This window comes from Canis lupus, chromosome 29 (assembly GCF_003254725.2).
Source record: "Canis lupus dingo isolate Sandy chromosome 29, ASM325472v2, whole genome shotgun sequence".
In the NCBI taxonomy this organism is placed as follows: Eukaryota; Metazoa; Chordata; class Mammalia; order Carnivora; family Canidae; genus Canis; species Canis lupus.
In genome coordinates, this window is record NC_064271.1 from 33094050 (window position 1) to 33120502 (window position 26453).

At 34.9% G+C, this 26453-nt stretch overlaps 1 protein-coding gene across 10 annotated transcripts in view; it reads right to left on the reverse strand.

The window, feature by feature from the left end:
• The window catches only part of CNGB3 (cyclic nucleotide gated channel subunit beta 3), a 247129-nt gene that overhangs the window by 118186 nt on the left and 102490 nt on the right, over positions 1 to 26453 (reverse strand). For 8 of the 10 annotated variants that reach the window (XR_003130386.3, XR_004810395.2, XM_025433545.3 and 5 more), the window contains 2 exons: positions 25365 to 25446; positions 16200 to 16326 (listed from right to left, as the gene is read on the reverse strand). The exons of the other annotated variants lie outside the window; for them this stretch is intronic. Coding sequence is in view for 6 of the 8 variants with exons in the window: in XM_025433545.3 (XP_025289330.1) it covers positions 16200 to 16326; positions 25365 to 25446 (209 nt within the window). In the remaining 2 variants the exon portion in view is untranslated. The remainder of the gene's footprint in view (positions 1 to 16199; positions 16327 to 25364; positions 25447 to 26453) is intronic. 10 annotated transcript variants of the gene reach the window in all.

Sequence of the window (26453 nt, forward strand, 5' to 3'; positions counted from 1 at the left end):
TGGAGCCATTGCAAAGTGCTGGTCTAGAAGAAAAGAAAAATGTAAATCGCTCGAGTCAAGGCTGCCTATGTGACAAGTTCTGCCTCATGCAGCTCCTCGTCTCCAAAGTCTTGCAGCTTTGGCCACTTCCTTGTGGGCACTGCTCTGAAAGACTTTGTGCCCAGGCTTTGGAAACCACATCAAGGACTTGGAGGTTTCTCTCTAGCAGATTGATCTCTAGCTGATTTGATCCACTGTGGGAGCTGACACAGTGAGCTCCACGTCAGGGACACTATAGATATGATGTGTTCCAAACTGGAACTCAGAATACAATTTCTCATAAATTAGTTGTATAGTTCTTTTCAAGCAGCTCTAAGTAAATTATGATCTAAATTGTATTCCATAGGCCTACTTTGGTATCTGTTATTTTTAATATTACTCCAATGGAAAAATGCATTGGAGTTTCAAATAAACAGTGATTTTTCAAAACACTGTCTATGCTTTTAATAAAGGGGGGGTGGCGGAGGGTCATCTGTATGAGAAAATGGCAGGGAGGTAGTAGGTCTCTTTCATTCAGGAGTAACTAGCAACTTTGGAGCCAGAATGTAGTGTTAGCAGCTACACTGAAAGGCAGATTAGAGTTAAAAATAAAATTTGAAATTAAGTTAAGCTAGCCCATGTCCAAGCATTTAAAGCTATCAACAGGCAATAAACTCCTCCCCACTCCTCTCAAAGAGCATCTTGGAAAGAGCAAATTGCCTAAGAATTCTAATTCTGCTAAAGTCCTTTGCCAATATTTCACTTTGAGTAGAATTCTCATATGTATTTATGTCAGTGGGTAGGCAGCTTTTTCCTTTGGCCAATTAAAACTCAAGCCTTGGGAAGTTTTTATTTTCATTGTTTGAGTTTTGTTCAGTCTTTTACTAAATTTATCTGACAAAATTATACTATAGGCCAATAACTATTTGAATTTTTCAGATTGAATAAACCTTAGGTGTGAATAAAAGTAAGAGGTGGCCCCTCCAAAGATGTCCACATTCTTATCTTTGGAACTTGTGAAAATGTTATGTTAATGGCAAAAAGAACTTTGCAGGTTGTATACTTTAAAGTGGGAGATTATCCCAGTGGGGCCCAATCTAATCGTGTAAGCCCTTAAAAGCAGAAAACCTTCTCTGGTTGCAAGCAGAAGTGCTGCCTACCTACAAAAAAATTGCAAAATCCAAATACTGGGGAAAGACTGGATATCAGGGACAGCTGTAATGTGAATACATGAGGATTCAGAGAAGAATTACACTTTGAGCTTCTGGGATGGAGTCAAATATGATTTACATATGGTGCCAGAGGCTTTGGCCTCAGGTGGGCAGTGAGAAGGGTAGTTGCTAGGGTTGCTAAATTTGTATTTGCGTCTATGTATGGAGTTGATCCAAATGGTATGGATATAGTGAAAGGAATGGTGGGTAATACAGAACCAGATGCTGACCTGTAGAAACCAAGACGGAAACTTATTGTTAACCCTGGCTACATTTTCACCAAGTCATTAATGAGGAAGATTGTTAACTTGAGAATTTTCTTTACTGAGGTCCTATACTGACCGTGATCTAAGTTTGTTAATTTAATTGTACTTCCTTGTAAAATGGGTTGTTAATAATCAGAATATGAAGTTCCTTTCATACTATAGTTATATTCCTCAGCGAATGTTTTTAAAATTGTCTTTATTGACAAAGACAATATTGTGAGGTACTTTTTTAGGTCCTATGAAAATCGAATACCTAATATAAGGAGATTAGATTGATGATTGATTAAAGATTGCGGTGCCTAAGGAGGCCAACTAGGGAAACAGCACCTCTTCTCAGATTAATGTCTGAACAAGGCCTATTTAAGTCTACGTGAACCATATGTTACATTTCCAGTTCCTTTCAAAACACATGTTGGTATGGTTTAAGCAAAACATTCATTACTTTAAAAAATACCTCTGATTCTAATTTTAAAAGCATGTGAGTAAATGCATTGCTCATTAGTGTGAGAAAAGCACTGTATTGAGTTCCAAGTGGGTAAAAGTGCAACAGCCTTGAGAGCCCTTTCATGTGGCCACCATTTGTATCTTAATTTTGGGGGGGAAGCAAAACCTTTCTTCAATTAGCTTTGCCCTGAATAGAAGGCTTACTGTGTCCCACTGTCTGGTGCTTTTGTTATGTGGACTGATGCCTACTGAAGTCCAGATTTAAACCATAGTTTTCCTTTCATTCAGGTTTTAAATCATGTCCTAGAGTCTGAAGTAAACACCTAGGGCAATCACCTCCAGATTACAGTGCTTTCTCCAAATCTGGTTATCACATGAGTAATTAGAATGATTGCAACTGAAACCAACAATTGTAGAGAGGAAATCATATGCATAACATCTACTTCATATATTTATACTTGTGGAGTCAGTTCAAGCATGAGGGTTCAATTTTTGTTATTGACCCCAAAGAGCTTAAAAGCACCTTAAATTGTGAATTTGCTATGAGACTTTGGAAAAGACTTGGTGGTATTTTGTGATGAAAGTAATTGTGAAATGACATGGAATCTAATCAAATATATTTAAAGAAAAAGGTGTGCAGTTACCCAAGAGAAGTTAACTTTAAAATATTTTAAATTTAAGAATTTGAGAATGAAGTCACAAATTTATGGGAAAAATCTTAGCTTGCCTCCAGAATTATGTAATTTGGAAATCCCATTCATTCATTCATTCAGCATTTATCTATAAATTTAGAAGTAAACACAATGAAGCCCTTCCCCCAAGTATCTTATAACTTTCTAAAAGGGAAAGATAGAAACACACACATTTTTTTTTTTTTTTTTAGAAACACACATATTTTAAAAATACAGAGTATGTCAGGTGATGATAAATGCTATAAAGAAAGACAAATCAGAGTAAGGTAGATAGAGAGTGAAAGGGACTGCTATTTCCTATAGTGGTTAGGGAGGCACCTCCAATAAGGTGACATTTGAGCAGAGACATTGAAAGAAGTGAGGAATAAGTTATATGGATATCTGAGAAAAGACTGTTCAGGTATAGCTGAGTCACAGCGACAGGGTAAAGTGGTGGGAGTTAGGGTCAGAGAAGCAGAGGTAGCCTGGGAGGCAGGCCAATAGGCCACAGAGGAAACTTAGGCTTTTACTCAACACCGGATAGGAAACCATTAGAGGATCTGGAGGAATAAGGGATGATTTACATTTTGATATGGTTACCTGGGCTTACTGTGTTGAATATAAACCCATAGAGGGGCAAAGAACAGAAGCTAGGTGAATGGCTAGGAGGATATTGTAATAGCTAGCTGAGAGATGACAGACTAGGATAGTAGTAGCAGTGGAGGTACTGAGGTGTAATAAAATTCTGCTTATATCCCAAAGGAAGAGCCAACAAGATTTGTTACTGAATTGGCTGTACTATATGAGAGAAAGAACAGGTAAATTTTTGGCTTGAGCAAATGGAAGAATGAAGATGCCTTATACTAAGGATGAAAGTTGCAGGAGGAACAGGTTTGGAAGATGTGAAATAAATTAAGAGTTGATTTTGAGCATGTACATTTTGACATGTCTATATAGAGCCCAAAGTGGAGATATTATGTAGGCAACTGGAATTCAAACTGGCGTTCTAGAGAGAGATTGGACTAAAGATATAAATTTGGAAGTCACCAGGGTGTCAATGTTGCTTAAAGTCACTGGACTGGATAAAATCATATACTAAGGACATAGGTAGAGCAGAGAAGGGGTCTGGAGATTGAATTTGTGCTTTTCAAAGTTTAGAGGTTGGAAGATGGGAAACGAGGCCAGTGAGATAGGGCATCAGTCAGAGAAAGTGATATTTGGAAAGCCAAATGAGACAGTGTTTCAAGGATGGAGTGAGGGATCAATTGTGGCTTGCTGCAGGTGGTTCAGAAAAAGTAGAATTAACAACTGGCCACTGGCTTTGGTCACTGGCTTTATAGTGCTTATAAAGGGGGCATTGTTGACTTTGCTAAACATGGACAAAACCAGCAAAAACTTTCATAAAAGTAGATAAAAGCTGTTGGAATGAGGGAATCAAATTCTCATTACAGGTTCAGGAGAACATGGGAGGAGAAGTAGAAAAAATGAATATGGGTAACTGAGATTGCTGTAAAGGCAGGAAGAGAAATAGGACAATAGTTGGCTGCTCATGTGGAGATAAGGGAAACATTTTGTTGCTATTATTTAAATATGAGAAATGCTACATGTTTATGTTTATAGAAATAATCAAGCAGAAAGAAAAAAATTAGATGTTGCAGAAGAGAAGGAAATAATTATCAGAGAGATGCCAGTGAGTAGAGGAAAAGGGATGAGCACAAAGTGGAGGAGTTGGCCTTAGATACAAATATGTTCAGCTCATCTGTTGTGATAAGAGCAAAGGCTGGATAAATGGCTACATATACAGACACTGACACCTGTTATACTTGGTGGTGGAAGCATGTGGAATTTCTCTTCTGATTGCTCTTGTTTTGTCAACTTATCCCCTTGCTGCTTTTTTCTATAAACCATAGTTGTTACTCTGTTTGCCAATGTCTTACAATAACTAGTGCTTGGCTGTACTCAAACAGTCCTGTTTCTGTGAGCTGGATGCCCAAATAAAGGCACTGGTGAACAGTTGTATATGAACAACTACATTGAAATGAATCATCAGGCTGGGTGGAAACAATTTACCTAGCTGAGAGCTGGCACACAAACTATTGCTAGACTATTACTTGTCTCAGCAGAATTAGGGTGAACATTTATTGGTATAGAATTATTAGACATTTGGGCAGCCCGGGGTGGCTCAGTGGTTTAGCGCCGCCTTCAGTCCAGGGTGTGATCCTGGAGACCGGGGATCAAGTCACACATCGGGCTCCCTACATGGAGCCTGCTTCTCCCTCTGCCTGTGTCTCTGCCTCTCTCTCTCTCTGTGTCTCTCATGAATAAATAAATAAAATCTTTAAAAAAAAGAATTATTAGACATGTTTTACTACATTATATGACGAACTGTCCAGGCACTATGGGATGCTAGGAGACGATAACAATAAATAAAAACATTACCTTCCATTTAAGGAAGAACTGTCAAGCATTTCATGGCTAGTAAAGAGACACATATTTGAAAAGATTCCTGTGTTTAAAATGTGAACAGTATTTAAGGCAAAAACTACTCATAAAGCATCCATCAGAATTGAGAAATACATATGTATTTCACTTTGTGATTCTCTTAGGAATCTACTTGGAGTAAAACATACAATGTATTATTCACAAAGCAGTTATCCTTGCATATAATAAGTGCCAGACCCAGTGCTAAACATTTGAGATAAAATTGTTCCTCTGGCAATTGCCTCACTCTAGCAAATGAGTAATACCCCATACCTTTGTTTGCTGACTTGGGGAAACATTCAAGTTCCTTCCTTGGGCGGAGTGAGTATGGGAGAGTCTGATAAGCTTCCCCATCCTGACTCTCACAGGCCAGCTTACTTTAGGTTGCTTCTCTTACCTTACCTGCATAGCATTTTTGCTGCTTCTTGAAAAATCTATATGCTGCAAATCAATGTGCCAGTTTTGCCATTTCCCATGCCTGAAATTGTCTCTCTCCAGGTGGAAATCTCTTTTCTTTCTCCAATGACTCAACTCTTGTCTGCTGCTGTCATCTGACAGGGAGTTATCATCCCCCCAGTCTCTACTCTTTTCCCCTTCTTTTGTTCTTGTCTCTTGCTAATGCCAATCCTAGGCAGACCAATCCCTTTCTTCTTCCCAAGGAGACAAAGATTTTAAGAAACATGGTGAGTCTTCCATTTACTCTCACAATGGGGAGCTTCCATTTTACCTATTTTAAGCTGATCTTCCAGCCTCCATCAGTCAATTAACTTTCAAATAGAATCAATCAAACCACTTTTCTAAGCTCTTGCTATTGATGCATATTCGAACTATTATGAATGCATTAAAGAGATTGGCTACAAAACATGCTAGTCACATGGAAGACTGCTTATTACATCTTGTCAAAGATACATAAAATATAATACCCAAAAAAGAACTAAAATCCAAAAATTAACAATAAAAACAATACTTGAAAGAAATGCAATAAAGTTGTTGAGGACAAAAATATTCTTACAGTTTTGATTCTATCCTCTATAAGTGCTTTACATTGGGAACAGCATTGATGAATGTTTTTCTTATAGACCACACCTCTAATTCTATTATGGAATTATATTTTTTTAACAGTGAACTTGTTTAGAACCAGTCTATTATTTCAAGGCAGAGATGGTAAACTGATGACCTACAGCTGTGTTTTTATGGCCTACAGTTCAAAAGAATTTCAATTTATTTTGGTAGTATTCAAGATATGGACTTCTGGAATTTGAAGTTTTCCTGAAAAAGAAATCAGGTGATACTGGCATCATTGGATCCACTTTTCCATATGGCAATGCTTGGATTGGCTCTTTGCAATAAGGAAGAAACTCTAGGTTTACCCAAGCTCACCTCACTATTCCCTTCTCTTCTATCTCTTTTATCATTAGGCTTGCCCTGTAGTTTCCATATTTATAGTATCTTTATTAATGGGTCTTGCTTGCTTCATAGTAATCAGAATTTGTCCACCTGTAAATTTTCAAAAATTTTAATCAATGTATCAAACATTTTGTAGTTCCTTTCATTTTGCTAGGTAAACTTGAAGACACATTTTTAAAAAGTCATAACTTAGGTATCATAAAAAATATAAAATCATCTAATTTCCTTCTTTCTATGCCAAGAGGAAGAAAGTAGACAAGTTTTATCTGCTTTGGTTTTCTATGGCAACAGGTAACTGATTTGTTGTCTCTCCATGATAAATAGTGAAACAATTTAAAAAAGGACCACAAACTGTGTCTGTAGGCTTGTTTCTCTCTCAAGGCTATTAGGCATACTCACAAAATTTTTGTCTTTGGTCTGCTGACTCACATCTAACCACCTACCAGTAAATTACTCTTGCTGTTTCTGATACTAGTCTGCATCTTGGTATACCACATCCCATTTCTGGAAGCATTATTAATGACTTTAGAGTAGAAAGCACAGATGGAAGGTCTAGCAAGTAATTTTCCACCAAATATACATTTATATTTATTTGAAAAATATATGCATAATACATGAATATTATTTATAATATATGCCTATATTATACACTGCTAATAATTACTTTTTTTTGAGTAAAAGATGGACCTTTTGATTGCACCATATTGAGTATCAGGATCACTGTTTTACTCCTGGGATTATATGATATATTGATTTACTCTATGCTATTAATTAAATACATTGTACTTCTGATATTAAATTTTGGGAAGAGGAAAATGAAATTGTGGTAGTGACATATCACAAAGATATCAAGTTGATTGAGCCGTTACAATCTTAAAGAATGCAAAGTATGCAAAACAAAATTTAAATGCCTGCCATCAATCTCAAAATAAAATGATTAATTCTCTCAGAAAGTAGCACTGAGAATTTTCATATCTGGATATTCTGATTTTTTTCTTTTACTTGTGATTTTATTAATGCAAATTCTTTTCTTTTAATGTAGTCAAAGTTATTAAGCTCTTTTATTGCTTCTAAATTTTTAATCTTAGGACTTAATGTATGTTTCCACATTATAGAGAAATTTATAACTTTTTTTGCCTAGTACTTGTATGGTTTAATTATTTTACATTTAAATCTCTGATCTATTCAGAATTTACCCTCGTGTGTAGCATGAAGGACAGGTCCAATTTTATTTTATTTTATTTTTTCCATAGGGCTATCCAGTTACTCTAATATCATTTATTTAAATCTACCATTTTTGTACTGATTTTAGATGCTGACTTTATTAGATACTACATTTAAACATGCAGTTAGATCTATTTGTATCTTTTCTGTTCTATTGGTTTATCTATTCATGTGTCAATACCACACTTTATCTTAAATTACAGAGATTTTAAATAGGTTTTAGTATCTAGTAGGACTAATACTACCTCCAATACTATTATTTTTCAGGTTTTCCTGGCCATTTTTGTTTATTCTTTCAAGTGAACTTTATAATTAAATTTTCTAGTTAAAAAAATAAGGAAAAAGGAAAAAGCCTAAAACAGAAAAGCAAAACAAAAATACCTGACAGTTTATTATTCTACAAGTTTGATATGCAGTATTTTCTTTTTTTTTTTTTTTTTAAGATTTTATTTATTTATTCATGAGAGACAAAGAGAGAGAGAGGCAGAGACATAGGCAGAGGGAGAAGCAGACTCCCTGCGGGGAACACAATACAGGACTTGATCCTGGGTCTCCAGGATCACACCCTGGGCCAAAGGCAGCGCTAAACCACTGAGCCACCTGGGCTGTCCATATGCAGTATTTTCATTGTTGTTCCTAAGTATTTTTTTTAACAGATTTTATTTATTTATTCATTAGAGACAGAGAGAGAGAGAGAGAGACAGAGACACAGGCAGAGGGAGAAGCAGGCTCCATGCAGGGAGCCTGACATGGGACTCCATCTGGGCCGAAGGCAGGCACTAAACCGCTGAGCCACCAAGGAATCCCCTCCTAAGTATTTTTTTAAAGATTTATTAATGTAATTTGGAAGGGGAGGGGCAGCAGGAGAGGGAAAGTCTTAAGCAGACTCGGGCTGAGTGTGGAGCCCATTGCACGGTTCCATCTCACAACCCTGAGATCATCCTGAGCCAAAATGAAGTTGGTCACTTAACTGACTGTGCTACCTAGGTGCTCCATTTCTGAGTATTTTCTTATTTCACTCATGACTTATTTGTTGACCCAGAGGTCACTTAAAAGTGTGTTTTAAATTTTAATTATGTGGGATTTTTCTCCAAATTTTAGTTTTTTAAAAAATTAATTTCTGATTTCATTGCCATGTGGTTAGAAAATATACTCAATAGGACATAAAATCTTTAAAATTTGTTGAGGTCTATTTCATATTCTAGTGAAATGCTTCTCTATCCTGGATATATATTAGAATCACCTGAGGAGGTTTTCAGACATCCTAATGCTTGAGACTCACTCCAGACCAATGAAATCAGAATTACTGGGGGTAGAATGCAAACCTTTGTATTTTTAAAGAGATCCTAGGAGATTTGACAGTGTACCTTGGCATAGTAGATCATGAATTTTTGTAATGTTCTATGTAGGCGTGATGCAACTGTGTATTTTTCAGTTACTGAAGAAATGCAGTTACTGAAGAATGGATATAAGGGTTCTTCAAGTGTCCTTTAGGTTTAATTTGTTAATTGTGTTTTTCAAAGATAGTATATCTTTAATGACTTTTATAATATTTGCTCTATTAAATAAACAAAGAGAAGTATTTTAAAATCACTCTCTTTAGGAGTGTGGGATTATCAATTTCATTTTGTAACTGGCAGAATTGCCTGTGTGCGTTCTCTCTCATCTACAATCTTTGGTAAATTTAGCATATGGAGATTAAATACTTTGATGTAATTAATACAGGGATTTTTGAAGACATTTTAACATATATATTTAATTAAGAGGTTCTAAAATTAGTCAAACTCTTCGTTCTTTTTTATGCCAATCACCTCACTGTAGAGGGTATATTTAACTGTATCTCATTTTTTTCACCCCCAATTTAGACATTATTGTGATTATCTTATGGTGTAAATTTTTTTTTTCCATTTATCTATATGCTTACATTTTCTTTGCTCACTTTTTGAATCTCTATGCTGGATTGTTTATTTTCAATCAATAGCATTTCTGTTCCTTTTTACACTTTCCCATGTTACTAACAGGGGCTGAAAGCCTGAGAACCTTATTTTTGAAAAATCCCTTATTTTTGAAAAATCAGGAGGGTTCTGACTTAGATTCTACCAATGAGAGACATTTGTAGGAGATTTGGAAGTTGAAAGGAAAGCACAATTAAGTTTTTATCTGGCAGAAAACTAGAGCATACTTCTTCAAAAGGAGCAGCTGCTTCTTGAACCTTTTTCAGACTCCATTTCTCCAGTTTTCGATTTATGGGGCAACTGGGGCTTTGGGAACTACATCCTGCATTTAATTTCTGGGTTGCAATTTCCACCTTTGAAATTTGCTTTCTTTCTCACCCTTTCTTACAACAATTTTCACACTACCACATTCCTTGTATTTAATTTATTTATTCTTGAAATGTTTAGAATAAAAACTCTTTTTTTCCTGACTGATCCTTGACTAATACAATTTGAGTCTTTCCTTCTCACTTCCTACTTTTAGGGATTACGTTTTTCACTTCTAGATGTTCTGATAGTTCATTTGCAAAAATGCCTTGTCTTTTCTGACAATTTCTTTTTCCCTAGCCTTATTTTTAATATTCTCTTTCATTTCTTTAAATATATTTAATATACTTATTTTTATTTTTTTTATTTTTTATTTTTTTATTTTTTTAATATACTTATTTTTAAAAGATTTCTTTGAGAGAGAGAGAGAGAGAGAGAGAGAGAGAAAGGAGCAGAGAGAGAGAAGGCCAAACAGACTTCTTGCTGAGTGCAGAGCCTGATTGATTCAGGGGGCTCAATCTCACAACCCATGAGATCATGACCTGAGCCGAAACCAAGAGTGGGATGTTCAACCAATTGAGCCACCCAGGCACTCCAATATGCTTATTTTATGTGCTGTTTTTGATCATTTTACCATCTGAAGATATTGAGAGTCTAATGTTGAAGCTTATTGTTTCTGCTGTATTGTTCACAATGATTTATTTCCTCATATGTTTAGTAATTTTTTATTGTGAATTCATGTTCATCAGAACTTATATCTATAGATACTTTGAGACATGGTTTTAAAGACTGTTTTCTTCCAAATTTTGTTGTTTTTGGCAGTTTGAGTTCTCAAACCTAATCATTTAAAATATTTTATTTTAGCCTCAATCTTTTTTTCTAGGATACAGATGTGTCCTAGGAATTCTGGTTCCAGATCTATTTGAATAATGCTTATGGCTAAGAATTTTTTCTTTCCTTCCCTTACTTTCTCTTTCCTTCCCTTTTGTCCTCTCCCTCCCTTCTCTCTTCTCCTCTTCTTTTCTCCCTCCTTTCCTTTCCCCATTTCAAATTTCTTTCCCTTTTCTCCACTCAGAGCCAGGACAAAGAGAAGTATTATTTTCACTATTTCTCTCTAGAGGATGGTTTAACTTCTAGAAAATTATCCTTTAGAATCCCAGTTTTATGGAGGAGTCTCCAACCTGTCCTCATATGTAGTTTAACTCCAGATTTTGTCTCAATGATCACACATTTTAACTCAGATCTAGGCCATAAAAGTTTGGAATAAATTCTGAGAGCAAACACCAATTCATGAAACTTTCTAACAATAGAATTTATTTTCTACCAGCTCAGGCATGCATTCAAATGTAGGTTTCATATTTTATCTAGTATTTTAAATTACATTCTCCCCAAAGAATTTTCTATAAATGTTTAGTCTGCCATATTGCTAGTAATAGCAGTTAGCAATCATTATTAAAAGTGATGGCATTATTAAAAACAGATGCCTATCTGTTGTTAAAAGTATTTGCAATGCCTAATTATAAAGGTATTGTTTGCCACAGAAGAAAATTTTAATTTGGGGCTAAAAGTAATAGTGCATCATTTTTATTATGCATTACATAAAATTGGTAAATATGTAACTGATTTCCTTTTTTTTTTACAAGCTTTTAAATTATTCAAGTATAAATTGTATTTTATTTTGGTAAACTTGATAGCTGACATTCCTTTTCTATTTCAACTATAAAATCACATATGGATTTTTAAGCATCTTTACTGCAGTGTTTCTTGCTTTTTCTAGCTACAAGACAATAAACGGCAGTGTTTATGAGTGCTGATAAGATTCTGAATTCTATTCTGTCCTCATTGTTCCTGCTGTGAAATGATTGCCTATTTTAAAACCACCCAAATAGAGACTGATTGCTATTATGAACAAAGAAGACTATTCATAGAAATAACCTTCCTTCTTGGCATTATGGGTAGCAATGGTGATGAAAAGTCATATACTATACTGTAAAAGTCAGTCTTGCAGTGCACCCCAGTCACGGGCACTGAACGTTTCACTCACTTGCTTGTTCATCATTTAACCACTTAACCTATCAGCCATTCAACTCTGTCTCCTTTTCCAGACATAGCTATTTGATGTTTCCAGGCAAAACACATCTTCTTTTGCTTGCTATTCATTAGTGTCCATCAAAATATACTTTTTTTATATTAAAAAATAAGAATGTGCTGAGATGGAATGCCAGAAACAGGCTGTTTTTCTTGGTAATGGACAAATAGCATCAATGGGACCTTCCAGGGGTGAACCCCATGTCTTTCAGAAGCTAAATGATTCATCTGACAAGATAATGAATTGGTTGTTTTTTTCAGGGAAGATTTGCAAAGAATTTCTTTTCCCTGGATAGACAATTTAGAAAATGTTGTGAAAGGATATAAAAAGAAAGGATAAAGAAAGAAAGCTAGTTTAATACAAATGGATTCCAGTCAGAACTGTGGACATGTAATACTTGGATATCTTGAGAAATATCTCCTCCTGGGCTGACATGTATTTAAGATAAATATTATTACTATGGCTAGAAAATTAGTTTTAGGATTTATTTTTAATCTTATTGAAGGCTGGATGAAAAAAATCACATAAATGATTTTTATTTTATGAATTTACATCTTTTAATAATAACATAAACTTTACTCAACTTTTTATGTTTATATGAATAGCTAAATAGACATGATATCTGAATTTGTCTTAAACATATATCAAAAAAAAACCCCATATATCTATACTCTTTTATCCTTACAAAACAGTATCTGAGACCCTTGTCACAAGGGAACATTCCAAAGACTCTATGTTAAAGAGTTTGGGGCTGAGTTGACTGATATCTTAGTTCAGGCTGCTGTAACAAAGCATTATGGACTGGGTGGTATATAAACAACAGAAATCTATTTCTTACAAATCTGGGGACTGGAAGTCCATGATCAGCTTGCCAGCATAGTTGGGTTATGTTTAGAAACCTTTTCCAGTTTGCAGGCTGGTGGTATAAGACCTCTTCTTGCCCTCAAACTCAAACTGCAACATTGGTTCTCCCTGGGTCTGAAGTCTGCCAGCTTTTGGACTGGAATTATCCCAGCAGTTCTGGTTCTTAGGCCTTCATCCTCAGCCTAGAAATACACCCTTGCCTTTCTTGGGCCTCTAGCTTTGCTGACTGAAGATATTGGGACTTCTCAGCCTCTATAATCATGCAATCCAATTCTTTACAATAAATCTGTTACATAATATATCTACAGATAAGACTATATATACTAGAGTATGTATATATATATATATAACAGTATATATAGTTATATATAACTATATATATAACTAACCAAGAGAAGTGTGTGTGTGTGTGTATATATATATATATATATATACTGTATATGTATATACTGTGTATATATATACTGTTATATATATATATATACTGTGTGTATATATATATATATATACACACGCACACACACATATATATACTGTTAGTTCTCTTGGTATCCACCTCTGCCCATCTTCTGAATGTGACAGAAATTAAAGGTGTAATCAATAATATCAAACTGCACTTCACACACGGAGACAGCAAAATCCACAACATTCATTCTCCTCAATATTTAGTGATCAGCCTAGACACATAATCCCTATTCAATACAGGGCTTAAGGCAGAAGATAATGTAAATGCACTTAGAGCAAGAAATCTACTTTTAAATTTTATTAATAATCTGACTTCTTGCAAATTCAAAAAACTGAGGTGAGAAGCAGCCACTCATAAGCATCTATTGCCTGCAATCAATCAAATAAATCCTTAATATTTATCTAGGAAAAAAACCTTTTTAAACCTCACTTGCTCAAGGTTAAATTTGTTGATTCTTAATAACTGCAAATACCAAAGTGATCTTCACTCATTGAGAATATCGTGAAATCACTTTTAGTTGGAAGTCATTTGATTATTGATATTTTTTTAGTGATGTATAAAACCCCTGCTGTCTAGGATTCTAGATATAGTACTACTGATGCTTATGAAATCAAAATAGGAAGGCTTTGGTAAGTTGTACATGGTATTTGGGATATCAGGATTCCCATATTAGTCAAAAGTGACACTGGTATGTCTAGTGACCTTTTAAAGTTGCTCTGTCAAAGGTAGCTGATTTTCATTCATTCCTGAGGAAAAGTGGCCAGCTATCTAACATTAAAGTAAGAGTTTTAAGCCAACTTGGATTTACTCCATTTGTCAATAATTCTCAAGCCACTTTGCTGCCTAGAATGCAGAAAGGATAATCAATTATTCCAGAGATTAATCAATTCATAGGTACAAGAAACTGAAATAGTGCCAGTGTGACTGTAGTAAAAGGATAGGAAGGTAGGGGATGAGATAGACCGGGCATGGTCTTAGAGTTCATGTCAAGTTTTATGTTTTTGAGATAGGTTGAGTGACTCACTTCTGGGTAATTGAAAATTTTCCATTTTCATATTTCAGAAGAGTATAATACTGGGAATGGATTTGGGTTAAAACGGATATATCCCTAGAATGTTAGCTATGGCTTCCACTTCAGTCCTTTGAAAACATACCTATCACCATAGGTTATTACAAAAAATTAAACATACTAATAACTAAAATAAATGGCAGAAGTAGAGATTGGTTCAGAAGGCTAAGCTGTTGATTAAAATAAATGTATTGATGGGAGGGAGGAAAAAATTCCACTGAGGAATTTGAGTCTTGTGCAGTCCAATCTTGGCAGACCTGACCCTATTAATATAGGCAAACTAATTAACCTCCTTGTGCCTTGGCTGCTTATCTGTAGAGTGAAGATAATAATGACCCACTAAAAGAACTGCAAATAATTCTATAAATACCAACATAAAAATAATATAATTACTTGGCCTGGATGTAAGACTTTAGTTTTTATCCCAGAGTTTATACATCTTTCTGCCTAAATAATGTCAGGTTCAATTTTTGTCAGTTTTTTTTTATGTGCATGCATGTGGTAGAGTGAGCTTGTGTTTAATTTCATATATAGCCAAATTTGTATTTACTGAAAATGAACCTTCTCTTTCTGATGCTTATTGTTCAGTCTGCAATACGCCGGGTCCTAGATTATCACTCTAACTCCTATTGGCAGCACATAGTTTAACACAGTGGAGGAAATGCTGAGAAAGAAGTGGGGATGTAGAATTGGGGGGAGGAATAGATATTTCTAATTTCTATTTAAATGATAACTCTTCTTGCCTGTTAAATAAGACTATGCTTTTATTGTTTCATAAGCCTATTGCAATTATATTAACTATAATTAAGCAATTCAAATTGGATCAGCAGGCACATAATAGCATGCCAAGAAGTAACAAAATGAAGGGGCTCCTTAGTTGTGTTTTATTGTAGATTCACTGATTCACATTGAAATTGTCATCTCTTTTGTGATATTTCCAATAATTTTGTAGGAAGTATTTATAAAACTGTATTCCTTTAGTGGAATAAAGATTACCTGTTTCTGTAATTATTCTTGGTTATCACGCCACACTTTCTTAAGCAGATGAAAGGAAATAATAATTAAGCAATAAAAAAATTTGCAGAATTGGAATGACTGTTTCTTTGTGAACTCAGAACAATCATATATTCTCTTCAATTTCTTCTTTTTAAAATTCATGCCTAGTAAATATGTAGACTGTTTCTTTTTTTTAAAGATTTTATTTATTTATTCATGAGAGACACACAGGGAGAGAGGCAGAGAGACATAGGCAGAGGGAGAAGTAGGCTCCCTGCTGGGAACCTGATGTAGGACTCAATCCCAGGATAAGGGAGAAGCAAGCTTCATGCAGGGAGCCTGATATGGGACTCAAACCTGGTACTCTGAGATCACGCCCTAAGCCGAAGGCAGACACTCAACCACTGAGCCACTCAGGTGTCCCATGTAGGCTGTTCCCACGATGATATTAATGATTCAGACTCAGACGTGTGACTTCCATGTTTTTGTTGGTGTGATTTGGCCTCTAGCCAAATGGCTGCCTAGAAATCCTGGTTAATAGCCAGGGCTAGGTAGCAAGGGACAGTGAAATGGACAGGAACAACCTTGAAGTTCCAGCCAGTTCCCCTGTGCTATGTGACTATTGTTGTCTTGCCTTTTGCTCAGCTAAAGTGGGGGAATAGGTGTTTGAATTCTTCAATGTAGCCTGAGCAATATTCCTAACATGTATTCTATGTTTTGTTGAATTCTCACCTGACTAGGCCTTCTTTCCCAGTTTCCATTTCCTTCTGCTCTGACATTGCCCCCTTTGATTCTGTTGGATGTTGATGGTTGGGATTTGTCGTCAGGTCTCTGAGTGAATTTTTCTCGGAGATTTTATCTATGAAAAGGAAACAACATATATGACATGTCATATATGACAGAAGAATATATGCCACTCCTGATAAGCTATATTGGACAGCATAAATTACAGAGATGCTGCTTGTTTCTACAAAACAGTCTTAGGAATGTTTCCCCTGGGTTATTGCTAAACAAAGTAGGACCTTATACAAGAGAAGTTAACTTCAGGCTAATGAAAAATATACTTAAAGTTGGTATATTATGTAATAAAAAGTTCATATAGTATATTTCTTTTTGAAATTGCAAAGCTGAGATTAATAAGGCATAATCATTCAAAAGGTATTTCAGTCCTGCTAAAGCATTATTCATAATTTGTGGCTGAAACTGAAGCCTCATAAAATTCAGAAAAATAAAATAGGCAGAAGTGATGTCATTGACATTATTGTAGAATTTTGCACTCTAATTTTTTAATGAAACCAAATCTTTGTTTTTGGTTTCATCATCCTTAGCTATGACATCTTTTCTGAATAAGCAATGCAAACTAATGTACTAGCTTCAGTTTCCATCCAAAAATTAAAACTTTCCCTTCAAGCCCACAAATACATTTTCCAGTTAATAGAGTTTAAATTGTAGTGTACCAAGAGAATAATTAATTCACTGGTAAATATTTGGGTTATAGAGAAGATTTTAATGAAAGTAAATGACTTAATATAAAAAGAATATATAGGAGGAGTAAATAAATAGAACGAAAAAAATTTAATGGTTTTTCAGTGTCCACAGCTTCTAATTTATTTTTAATTAAATGCTGTGGTTAAAAATTAGAATCAATGCTCAAATCATAACTTTTTTTTGTAATATATTATAATTGGACAAACTGAAGCCAATCCAGTTTTGAAAATCTGGATTCACAAAATGATAAATCATGGGGCAATCACTTTCACAAACGTTTTCACCATATAAGCCCTTTAATATGAAAATTCGTATGATCCATCTAAAATCTTCCAATGTACAAAACTTTTCAGGAACATGTTTCAGGAATAAAGAGAATCATAAAATGGACTCACTACTTAAAGTTTTAAAAAGTTTATGACTAAGAAAGCTTAAACCTCTGAATTTCCCAAAACAAGTTTCTTCATTATGTATCTCCTACCTAAATTTACTTTGGAATCATCGTAGTTTTGGTTAGAAGATAGAAACCACAGTAGTATGTTTAAATGAGAAATCCCCAAATTCTTAACTTTACTTAAGATACAAAGGACTGTTACTGTAATCGTGTCCTTGGAGTCTATGTCTAAAGACTATCTTCCAGATGAAATGTTTCCGCATGTATGGAATCTTACTGAGAGTGCAAGATAGGCTCCTTTTTATACAAGCATGTGTGGTACACTAGGAGCTTATCAGTATTGAACAGATTTCAGAGTAAAAAAATTGCACTTTCAAAATGTCATTTTGTACTAAGAGGCTTTTGGTCAAAATAAAAGAGAAGGATCTATTTTCCCTATGTACTTGGATCAAGCCATATTTTCCCATTTCTCTTCAACCAAAAATAGCGTTTTTCAGATCTCTAACATTATATCACATATTGCTGCCTAGGAAAGTGACAGCCAAATCTTTTTCCTATATCCACAAACACTAGAGTAATTACTGTAAGATATTTTAGAGCAGAGTTCTTAACCTCTGGCCACAGATATTTAGTGCACTCATGGATTGAAACTTTTGAGACTGTATGTTGCTAAACGCATTTTTTACATGGAAGGATATAAGGTTAACATGAACTCCTCAAAGAAGTCTGGGCCAAAAAAGGGTTATGAACCATTGTGTTCATATATTATTCTAGGAGCACTTGTGCCCCTCCCCCCAAATTAGTACTGAAATAGAGCATGAGATATAAGCAAAAGAATCATAAAAAAATTCCTCCTGAATATAAAACATGCAGAATCTGTAAAATAGAGTATTTCTTAAGAAGTTTTTATTGACTATTTCTTATACAGGCACATAAATATAAGCTACATCACATACTTCCATTACTCATTCAAGCTATAGCGTATGTATTACACTTACAGTACTACTTTTCTGCTAGTATCAATTAAATGACTGACCGTTCTGTAACAGTTCTTTTCTTCCCTTCTAACAGAGAATTTCTGTTTCTCATCATAATATTTGGATTAAGCTAACTCTGAGTAGATCCTTGTACCTTACCGGATCTTTTCTAGACATATCAACCTCTTCTAAAATGACACTGCCTCTAGTATGGCAAGTCTGGGCTATTTAGAAATTAATTCCAACCTAATTGGCATTGTGGATAAACATTTTAATTACAAAATAAATCCTTAATTACAGCTTGGTGATGAAGATGAGAAACCAGTTACTGCCCATTCTTGGATGCAAAGCAGAGCAACTTTAAACATACTCATGAGAACTTAAAACAAAAGGATCCCTGTCAACTATGTTCAGTGTGGGTGTCTTTTTAACCATGCAGCATGTTATTTGTTTGTGGGAACAGATGGTCAGATTGTTTGCATCATCCTCATCATGAAAGAAATCTAAAATACACGGCAAATCTTGGTCTGGCATCTGGGTGAAATTCTGTCAACCTCACATTGTAGTTTTCCCCAGATTCACACATGGACAGCAGGATCCTCTCTTTTGTAGCTCCCCAAATGAATAGTGCAAGTCTTTTTTGCCAACTGTGCTCTTTGCACATTGGGTAGCAATTGCCAGATCTCATCAGTACACTTAGTCAAATTCTGCCCTGGGATGTATGCCCATGGCAGATAGTAAAATCTGAAGTCAAAGTGTTCTGATATGGTTGCTTTTATTGAATGTGCAAGAATGAGTACTGAATTTGTCCTCTACACACCTGGCTGATTCTGTCTTTGGCCTGGCAGCATCTTACTTTGGGCCTCTGTAATACACTTTCAAACTGCTTGGCCCCCTTGTAGCAGCAGGTTCTGGAGACCTGTGCAGGTGTGAAACATCTGCTTCCATCTTCAAGTGAGGAAATAAGTGATGCAGAAAGCCATTAACCTTCCACATTTTATCAGTGGCACTAAATAATTGCTGGGAAAGGAGGAATCCAAAGAATCTAATTTGGGAATAAGGTTGTGAATTAGACAGGTGTTGGTTCAGTTGGCTTTTTTGGGATGGATATAGAAAGGAAAAGATTTAAAAATGCTTTCATTTGTAGGTTTGATGTGGGGGATGATATCACTTGGTTGAATTTTTAACTCTCAGAAACACCAAATACATTGTGGGTTCTGTTTCAAAACCAAATCTCCTTTTACTAGACGCCAACAGTATTTGAGTAATTAGATGTTAGGTGAAGTAACAAAAAACTAAGTCTTACTATTCTGATTATATGCATAAGTGATACTATCATTTCCATCTCAATGAATGAACATTTGGAATAAAATAATAAATAACACAGTTTTAAGAAGTGTATAATTTATGATTATTCTCTGGTACTCAAGATTGTATTTTTGACTCAGCCTGTATTTAATTTTGTAGTTACTAGAATATGTAGTGTTCTTACAATAATTTTAATTGTAACATTTGACCATACTTGAAATTTTATTATATCTTTGTGGACTGTCAAATGACATGGAGGAAGCTGACAAACATATAGCAATGCATAATAAAATGGAGCCTAAAGGAGTGTTCTAAAATGTCACAGAACTTGAGAAAAATGTAGTATTTATATTAGAAATGCTCATGCAATCTATAAAAAATCCAGAGGAGAAGGAATCAGAGTAGGTAAGAGTTCTGGAAACCATCTCATAAGGAATGGTTAAGGAATTTAGGGTCTCTAGCTAAAGTACTGAAGATCAACTAGTGACCTAGCAGTTATTTCAGATTCTTTGAAGGGGTGTTGCATAGAAGAGAAAAGACTTATTTCATATATACCAGAAGGCAGAAGAAAGATCCATCAATGGGATTACAAAATAGAAAAACAAAATTCCAAACATTCCAACAAATAACTTGTCTAATAGTGAAACAAATGACTTTATGAGGCAGTGAAAGCCCGGTTGCTAGAGGTATACAGGCACAAGTTGGAGCCTGCATGAAGGGAGGTAAAATGGGGTCCTGGCATTGAGTTAGCGGTTATAAGTCCTCTAGTCAGCTTTAATGTGCCAGAAAGTCCTGAAGGGATTTTTGTATTTATATTTACATCATTACAAATAAATGAATAAATCAACAAACAAAAAAGACAGATCCATCTAAGGTAGCTTTGGTACTGTATCAGGATGAGGGATCCTGTCTTCTCTCAATGTCATGCTTAGTTTCAGGTGCTTTTGTACTGGGATTAATTCATCTAGAAAATACATCTTTTGACAGGAATTAAGGAGTGTGGTGAGTTACTGGTACTGGGTACTAAACAGAACTCTAATCCTTACATCACTAATTCTCTGGGTTACTCTGGGTAAGTTGGTTTTCTATAACAGTTTCCTCATCCATAAAATGAGAAATACTTTTGTCATGGAGATTTCTGTGAGGATTAGATAAAGACTCCATTCAAGAAAAATGCAATATAAACACAAAGTGTTCCACCAGCCTGACTAGGGTAAATTGTCTTTTTTTTTTTTTTTTTTAATATTAACTCTTTCAGATCTGCATAGCATTGACATATATGAGGCATGCAGGAACTTTTATTTACTTAAAAGTGTTTCAGGAATCAGGAAAGCAGAATGCAACTTTCTCACAAATAAGCTATATTCTTTGGCAGAAAAAAAAGCCTAAAAACATAGTTTGATTTAATTGAAGTATGCAAATATATTTAAATCATTCAAACTATAAAATATATGGTATTTTATCAGAATATTAAAAAATAAAAATAAGAAACATCCTATTGGTTGGAATCTCTTAAGCTTTCAGTTTATAAAACAGGTGGAAACCAAGGAGTTTTTCCAGTTAGTATCTGGTCTTCTGTTTGATATTTAAAACAAAGTGTACTAGGTAATGGGTATTAAGGAGGGCACATGATGTTATGATCACTGGCTGTTGTACTGATGAATTATTGAACACAACTTCTGAAACTGATGATGTGCTATATGTTGGCTAATCGCATTTAAGTAAAACAAAACAACAACAACAAAACCCTACCCCCCCCCCCGCCAAAAAAAAACAAGTATAATCTCTATGGCTAACTTTTCCTAGCTCACCAGTTCTCCTTACCTCTCCATCTTTAGCAAGGCAGCTCTATTCCATATTATTCACAGGAATGGTTATTGATTGTGCGTACAGATGGGCACCTGACCCAAAGAAGGTGGGTCAGTCCACAGTGGGCTGGTGATCTGGGTGGTGGTATGATAGGCTCTGCCCAGTGGGAATAATAGTTGCTATCTAAGTCAGTCAGACTATTCTCTCTGGAATTTAGACTGGGAAATGAGTAGATGGGAGTGAGAGCAGTCCAGAGTAGATATGTAGAGAGAAATGCAGCAGTCATGAGAAATGAAGCCATGTCGACTGAGTGAGAGGCAGAGAAAGAAATTATCTCTTAGGGCTGGCTCTGTCTCTTGAATGGTTTTCCAGTTCCAATTATCCACAGGTTTTCTTACCCTTGAACCCTTGCCACTGAAGGTGTCCTGATTATGTCTCTCTGTCCCTTGCCAAATCTGCATGGTTAGGAATTTTCTTCATCGTTTCAAATTATAAAGCATATCATATTTATCTTTTTTTCTAGACTAAGTTTTCAGAAATTTCACATGCTGTGTTTATTCATTTCTCATTTCTTTTGTTCATTATCACATCAGGTATTTTGAAAGAATATTTCTTATTAAGCTTAATAACTGTAATTGTTTACAATATAAGGCTTTTTCCCCCTCTTCTTTTTCTTTTTGGATGAAGCAGAAAAATATGCTTGAGTAGTTTTGATGAAAAGTTTCATTCATTTTGTTGTTGTTTCTATATTCCTGCCTTATCCTTTGATGAGAACTGACAGTTACAGAAAGTGGACTACATTACTAAAATTAGCCATAGTACCTCCTGTGTGTGGCAATCGAACTGGTTGATCTTTTATAGGAAAACCTTTACTGATTCTTAAACATTAAATTTCTGTACAGTCTGGCTATTTCCTATTCCATACAAGGCATATTACATTTGTATAATTGTTACTGTCAAGGACTAAGTAGTGTTTTCTTGTTTAAACAAGCTAGGAATTTCCTTTTCCTGCTATATTTAAAAATTAATATACTTTATTTTTTAGAGTAGTTTTAAGTTCTAGAACAGTTTTCAGCTTTCCAGATTTCTGTCCAAACTGGGTTGGCTGAGTTCCAGCCTAGGTCAGTTTGGATGGTGGTAGGAGACTGGCAAGGCCTGTGATACCTCTACAGACCTGGAAATTCGTTAGACTTGGAACCTGGAGATCTTGGCTGTTAGCTATTTGGCACAGGAGGTCCAGTGAAGACACCACACTTCCAGTCTGTTTGCAACACAAATTTGAGATGGAGGGCACAAGTGAAGAGAAAGGGAAGAGTAAGAGGATAAGTAAAAACATTGCTGGATTCAGAATCTTTTCTAGGGTTGTCATTGTTCATGCATATGAACAACATCAAGTACCTATCATGTGGTTAGTTAGAGGTCACAAAATGATCCTATGGGCTAAATTTGACAAGATTTCAGTTTTTATTTCAGTGATTTAAAAAGAGAATATTCAAACATTTAAAAAAGTCGACATTTAAAAATTGGGAGATTTCAAATTAAAATTTATATTTGCAGTCTCTCTAGACATCTGGCAGCTCTTGCCTCTCATCCTCACATGGCAGTGATAGGTTGGAGCCAAGTGGCCTCTCACCTTTTTAGATAGGGCATGCATGATCCTCATTTATACTATCTGACTTCTATCAACATTGGAATTTATCAACTTCAATGCTAAATGTTTTACATATATTAACTAATTTAATTTGTACCTATAACCTAGAAGATTGATGACAGTATTATCCTTACTTTAAACATGAGCAGACTAAGACTTAGAGATGTCAACTATCTTGACTAAAGTCACTCAAAGATATTAAGTGGTAGAGATATAATTTGAATTCAAAGTGTGTCAAACTCTAAAACCAGTGCTTATTCTGGTATAATATACTGCCAATATACTGAATTCAAGTTATTGATTGGAGTAAAACTTCCTATTTCCTATTTCTTTTTTGTTACTTTTTTAAGGACAAGAGTATTTTAAAGTCATATATATTGGTCTTCCATTCCTGTAGCAAACAAGCTTAATTTTTTTGTTTGTTTTTTTATAATAAATTTATTTTTTATTGGTGTTCAATTTACCAACATACAGAATAACACCCAGTGCTCATCCTGTCAAGTGCCCCCCTCAGTGCCCGTCACCCATTCACCCCCACACCCCACCCTCCTCCCCTTCCACCACCCCTACCTAGTTCGTTTCCCAGAGTTAGGAGTCTTTATGTTCTGTCTCCCTTTCTGATATTTCCCACAAATTTCTTCTCCCTTCCCTTATATTCCCTTTCACTATTAGGCTTAGAACAACACTGTTTTATTGTTTTCCAGCTTCTAGAGGCTGCCTATGTTCCTTGGTTTGTGTCCCTTCCTCCATCTTCAGATTGCATCATTCCATTTTATCTGCCTTTGACCCTCCTGCCTTCTTCTTATAAGAACCACTTAATTACATTGAAGCCTTTTGGGTAATCTTCCCATCTCATGATCCTTAACTTAATAACATCAGCAATCCCCCCCCCACCCCATGTAACATACAAATTCATAGTTTTTAGGGATTAGTGTATGGAGGTCTTTGAGGAGCCATTATTCAACCTAGTATACCACACTAGCTATGAGCACCTTTCATCCATTTCCATACCAAGTCACCTTACGGTATCATAAACTATTAGAGAAGTCATTTACATATCCCTTACTGGTACCAAAACATTTTTTAAAGAAGGATTTAATGTACTATATAAGTGAAGTGGAAGCCTAAGAAAGATGATTGTAATCAAAAGAGGACTTTAGAAAGTTATCTTTATTTGAATCCAAAATGTATTACGTTCTTCATTTCCATGGCAGATAAAAATTAAACCATGCTCTGCAGAAGATAAGAGTTCTATAATCAGAAATCAACATCTGCAGATATTGTGACATTGCACCTGCGTGTTTTGAAGTGAAGAATATAAAAATACCAAGCACATATAAAAGGCTATCTTTAAACACTAATAATTTTACTTTTTCAAAACAAAATATCTTAAATATAACTGTTATTCCTATTAAAGTCTTTGAAGACATGCTACGTCTGCAGATTTAAATGAAACTATTTTTTTCCTTTCCACCCAAAAAGCTTCTCTGTTAAATGAAGCTTCCACAAGAGTTTTTATTACCAGCTATGAAAAATTAAGCTTACAAATACACTTCAAAAAAAGTATAACAAGGATAATAAACTTGTCATCTCAAAGATGTGATCCTTGGTTTCATACCATTAATGTTGTATTTGTATGTGAAAAGAACTGTAGATTTGAAACCATCACTATTATAAAATAAGTCATAATGAAACAGAATGGTAGCAGAACATACAGGTGTATATGTCCAGTGGTTACTTAGAAAATATTGGACAGAGTCTTCAAAAAGGAATTGGGTCTGCTATGGAATTACCGATACAGGAATGAGTAATGGTAACCTTAGGAGTAGATGAGATTTCTAATGGAGAGTATTTAAAGGAATAAGAGCGGAGGTCTGACCATTGAAACTTTAAATATATATAATTCACAACTATTTTATTATTTTATAACCCTTATGTGAAATTATATTGTTCATTATATGCCTATGTTAACACAGACTTGGCCCATATTGTTCACTACTGTATCTTCAGTCCATAGAACAGTGCCTGACACACAGTAGGTAATAAAAAAGCATTTAAATAAATAAATAAATAAATAAATAAATAAATAAATAAATAAATAAATAAAGCATTAAAAGTGATGGAATGGAGAAATAATGTTTTTATAAACATTCAGATCTTTAAGGTAGCTCAAGTGTGATTTATTCTAGGTGACTAACCTAGTTAAGGTAACACATTTAAGAGAGATATGCATTTTACTTAATTTTTTTCCTACAGATTTGGGTTCTGACCTTGCATTTTGGCATGTGATTCTTCAAACGTGACTGGAGTCATCTTGGTTTGGAGAGATTTATTTTCACTTTTGTTTTCTCCCTTTAAGAAACAAAATAAAGATTGTACATGATGAATTTACATAAAAATAAATTTAAAGGTAAAATAGAGCAGAATTTTTTATTCAAAGATCAAGCAAATCATAAGTTTGTCATTTGTTTATGGTATACTACAAATGATAATTCTTGTATTTAAATGAATATTCTTGGCTTTATTATTTTTATTAATAATAATTATATTCAATTTATTATTGAATAATCAGCCTTGACCTTCACAGCTTGCAGGCATTAGGCACTCTCCTTTTTTTTTTTTTTGGCAGTGTGGTTGCTGCATCTCCCTGGCACATGTTCTTCCCAATTTCAGTCCCACTCCCTACAGCCCTAGTATTGGTACTGGTATATGTCCTTAGTAGTAGAACTTTAAGTGATGGAGAGAAGAAAGTAGTCTAGTTTCTTAATTCAGAGCTCTCTTCTCTTTCTGATTTCATTTGCGTCTACCTCATCATTTGTCTGAGCATCTAAGCTTTCCTTTGAAATGTAGGTGTGTCTCACTGGGTGTGGCCAGTGTGTGTTTGAGGATGTCCCTTATGGGGATAGAGTGAAATAAAATAAAAGGTTAGAACACAGAAATGTTGGCTCCGAAGCAGTTCATAGTCTAGTAGGGGAAACAAACACACACAAATGTAAATGCAAGGAAATGTTATAGGTGATGAGACAATGTCTGTAGAGGATACAACAGGGCATAAAGGTGGAGTGGTCAATTCTACTGGAGTAGAAGGAAATGGAGGAGACCATTAAAAGAGACTCCTATTACAGGAGACTGTAAAAAGGAAGTGGCTCTTGGTTTTATAAATCAAGATGATTTTCTTTCTTTCTTTCTTTCTTTCTTTCTTTCTTTCTTTCTTTCTTTCTTTTCTTTCTTTCTTTCTTTCTCTCTCTCTCTCTCTCTCTCTCTTTCTTTCTTTCTTTCTTTCTTTCTTTTTCTTCTTTTTTTTTTTTTTTTTTTTCAGGCATAGAAAATATTCCAGGCAGAGGATGTCTAAGGTATGA